Raw genomic sequence first — 3,798 nt, forward strand, 5'->3', positions numbered from 1 at the left:
ATAAACTTTTTTGCAACTATGTTATAGTAAATACATAAACTAAAAATCAACAATTATAATATTTGACCACGTGCATTGCACGTGCATTCCACCTAGTAAATGAAAAGTGAGAATTTACATTCTAACTTCCAAAAAGACCCCATGTTTGTTAAGCATGAATGAGTATTGGGAATGGGCATTCCGTTCTCACCCCTTCACTCACACCAAACAAGGCGTAAACTTTTAAAGTTTATGGTTCTTGTATGCAAATCTCCTCCAACTTCAGGGTAGTTCTCTGTAATTTAATCAACTTGGGAGGTACTAATCCAAAAAGTTTCATCCAGGAATGGGCCTAGTTCGTTGATTCGTAGCTGTGGGGCTACACAAAGTTATCGGGTTCATAAAGATTGAAACTTCTTTACTCTCTGCAGCGAAAATTTGTTTGGGAAGAGGGAATAGCTTGGATCTTTTTAGGGCAAATGGCGGTTCGAGATGAACTGGCGGAATCGTTGGCAGATCTCTTTACCAACCTATCTGCTATGGTCAAAGGCGAGCTCGAGGTCCCTCTCTTCTCTTTTCTCTACTTTCTTTTTTGGGTGTTCTTTGGTATATTATCACAATCTTCTTGTTTGTGTGATCTATCCCGTTAAAAATTTTGAAATTTAATGTTCTAGGAGTGAGATATGGGAAGAATCAAATACAAAAGTTATGAACTTTGATTGTACACACTTCAGAATTTCATTAAAAAAGCTGGATTTTACATGTTAAAGGATAATTGACATTGAAACTAACTAGATAACTGCTGAACTCCATTCTGTTGAATATGTACGGAACCCTTCATCCTAGAGGACCCAAATCATGGGCCTAGCAATACGATCCCATTCCTCAAGTTCATCCCAACCCTAGAATTGTTCTTTGATGACACCACATCCACCCTATTGGTTGAATGTAGGATTAAGAATAGTAGTCATATGACTACTGCTCAAGCGAACTCAGTTATTCGAGAGATAATGAAACCTCGGCCAGCTTTGGCACATTGAAGTTGATGGACAAGCCCGAGGGAGGTTTCACCCGGCTAAGCCTTGGACTTCCTTGGGCTCCTTACATACTTGGATCTAGAGCTTGGGTTTGGTGTGCATTTTGTTCCCTGTTCGACCCATTGCTAAGAGGGTGTTTGGAGGGGCTTATTTTTAGAAGCTTTTAAGCTACACTAGCTTTTGGTCGCTTTTGGCTTTTATAATAAAATCTGTATAATTTTTTTTGGTAGAATGGTAATTTGTTTGGTCAAACCAAGTTTATTGAGGTTAGCTTATAAACTAGGTTTTCAAAAGCTAGGATATACTAGCTTTTTAAAGTGGGGCTTATAAGATAGCTTATTTGGTATTTTTCGAAACTGGTAAATAGAAAAAGGCTAATTTAAAAGGTAGTTTGACAAAAAAAAACACTCCCCGAAAACATCGTCTAAGCCTGAACCCTAAATTTGGAGGAAGATAGGAGGTGGTAACTAAAGCAAAAAATTAAACATAATGAAAGTTGGAGAACAAATGAAAGGTCAAGCGACAAATTGATTTGGTCAAATTATAAAAACAAATTGAATATACTAATTTTTATTTCCTAGTTGAAATGAGTACATTTACTTAGTTATTTAAATCACCAAAGCCAATTAGTCAGATAATACGTTGGCTTCATTAGATCTATATGCCTTAAAGGATTTATAAATGAAAATTCATGGACTTTTGTGTACACTTGCCCATGCATCAACTAGCTTCGAGTGAATGAATTTTCAGTAGGTTGACTAAGGAAGACTTGTAAATATCGTAAAAGAACTTTCTTTGACCAAATTATATGCAACAAAAACTCACCTTCACAATTCACAAATCTGCATATTTCCGAAGTGCAACAAAAGGATAATGTTTCCACATAAAATAATTGTGTATTTGCATAGGGAGTTGATATATATTGTTTGAAGTGTAAAATTAATAAAAATCAAGCCCATACACAACAAATAGGCAAAATAGACAATAAATAGTAGTATGTTGGTTAAATCTATGTTTTAGGACATGCGAATTCTCAATTGAACCGTTTTACACGCTTGAATTTTCATTGGTCTCAATGTAGTCCATTAAAATTAAAAAACTTGTTAATTGACAGTTCATTTTCCAGACACTATGCATCTGATGTTAGGGTAAAAAAACTACGAACTACTTGATTTTTGTTTTTTTAATGCTATTAGCAAAGTAGATCAACTTGAGAAAAGAAATCTTAATGTGATATTCCTGTGGTCAAATTTGAACTGCAATGATTTGCTTCCAAATTCTTGACACCCGCTATTCTTCAATTAGTTAGCATGCACGCATCACTTTGTACATTTTTATTTACACGTCCAGACATCCAAATAGTCTATAATGAGAGATAAATATGTTTCAAATCTTGTACCCATGTATCAACCACTATACTTTTTTTAAAGTTCGAAATAATACTCTTATTTGTGACTTATTTTCACGAAGATTTAGGAACACTCAATCCCCTTGCTCAGAGATCACTTGATGTTTTGGGCAAGATGAACAGTGTGGATCATGCATATGATAGCCTACTATGTTATTGTCATATAACTCTCATGTGAAGATTCCATTATGCTAAGCTTCACCAAGACCAAATGTTTTTGGACTTTAGATTATACATATTGAAGGTTGTGAGGATTTATGCATGCAGTTATTGTGGAAAGAAGGTTAACAACCAAATTACGCGCGCATGCATACATCTGTACTGCATATATACATGTGTATAAGTGCACACATATACATATATACATATAAACATATACAGGTTATATACACATACACGTACATACATACACAGGCACAATGTATGTGTATATATGTATATATATGTATCTGTTTTTATGTATGTATCTGCACATATGCATGCTTGTCTCTATAGTTTTCTTTTGAGTGAAGATATACTACTGACTCTCCGTGTGTGCATAGTCTCCTTCTGACAGAAGATATACTGCAGACTATCCTTGGGGTGTAAGCATCGTCCTCTGGATGATAACTTGCAATATGCACATTTATGTCCCCTAATTTTACACCCTTCCAGAATAAGTTACATCTGTAAACATTAATACGCTATGTGCTTCTATGTCAGGGGACAAATAACCAGCTATTGCTTCTGGAGAAGATGAACCACAGAGTGGCAGAGGAATATAATGGCTTCGGCGATGTAGCTTCTGGATTAAGGGTATTTGTTGAACAATTGAGCGATAAAAATAAAAACTTCGATGATTATGTGCATGAAATCGATGCGATTGACAAACAAGTTACTGAGTTTGAAGCTGCCGTTTCCGTGCTGGATAAGTATGTTGGCATGTTGGAGAAGAAAGTACTATCTGCTTATGATAATGTACATACATAATTTGTGTTCTCATGATAAATCGTCTTTTTAACTTAAAAGACGTAATTTCTAAATTTCAACTTATGGTATTAGCACTTGTTATTTCTGACTTTTAGAGGAGGAAACTTGATGACAGCATCCCCTGATGTAACTGCTATGTAATCTGTCACAGTGCAATTGACAAAAGTTATGAAGCATAATACTCTGAAAAAGATTTGACAAAAGTTATGGAAGCCAAAGTGGAGTATGTTGCCTCTTGTGTTTGATGTAGCATCTTTAGCTCTCTAAAATTGATGCAGCTCTGATGATATTAAGAGATCTCAATCATCTGAGCACCTGTCTAGTTTCTGAAATTTCAGAATACTAAACAGGATAAATATTCGGCACATGTTAATTTAGTTTCATTAGTCAAACACATGATTTGCG

At 35.2% G+C, this 3,798-nt stretch overlaps 1 protein-coding gene across 1 annotated transcript; it reads left to right on the forward strand.

Annotated features, from left to right (window-relative positions):
- On the forward strand, nucleotides 219–3,596 carry LOC109843487 (biogenesis of lysosome-related organelles complex 1 subunit 2). Its single transcript, XM_020412424.1, has 3 exons — nucleotides 219–355; nucleotides 407–539; nucleotides 3,127–3,596. The coding sequence occupies exons 2-3, from the start codon at nucleotides 459–461 to the stop codon at nucleotides 3,391–3,393; spliced, it is 348 nt and encodes a 115-aa protein (XP_020268013.1). The 5' UTR covers nucleotides 219–355; nucleotides 407–458; the 3' UTR covers nucleotides 3,394–3,596.

The sequence above is a fragment of the Asparagus officinalis genome, chromosome 5, assembly GCF_001876935.1.
Source record: "Asparagus officinalis chromosome 5, Aspof.V1, whole genome shotgun sequence".
Classification (NCBI taxonomy): domain Eukaryota; kingdom Viridiplantae; phylum Streptophyta; class Magnoliopsida; order Asparagales; family Asparagaceae; genus Asparagus; species Asparagus officinalis.

Excerpts from the sequence above, each read along its gene's own strand:
- LOC109843487 (XM_020412424.1), top strand. The coding sequence starts at position 459 with ATGGCGGTTCGAGATGAACTGGCGGAATCGTTGGCAGATCTCTTTACC. Across the intron at positions 540-3,126 it reads TGGTCAAAGGCGAGCTCGAG|GGGACAAATAACCAGCTATT; the intron begins GTCCCTCTCTTC and ends CTTCTATGTCAG.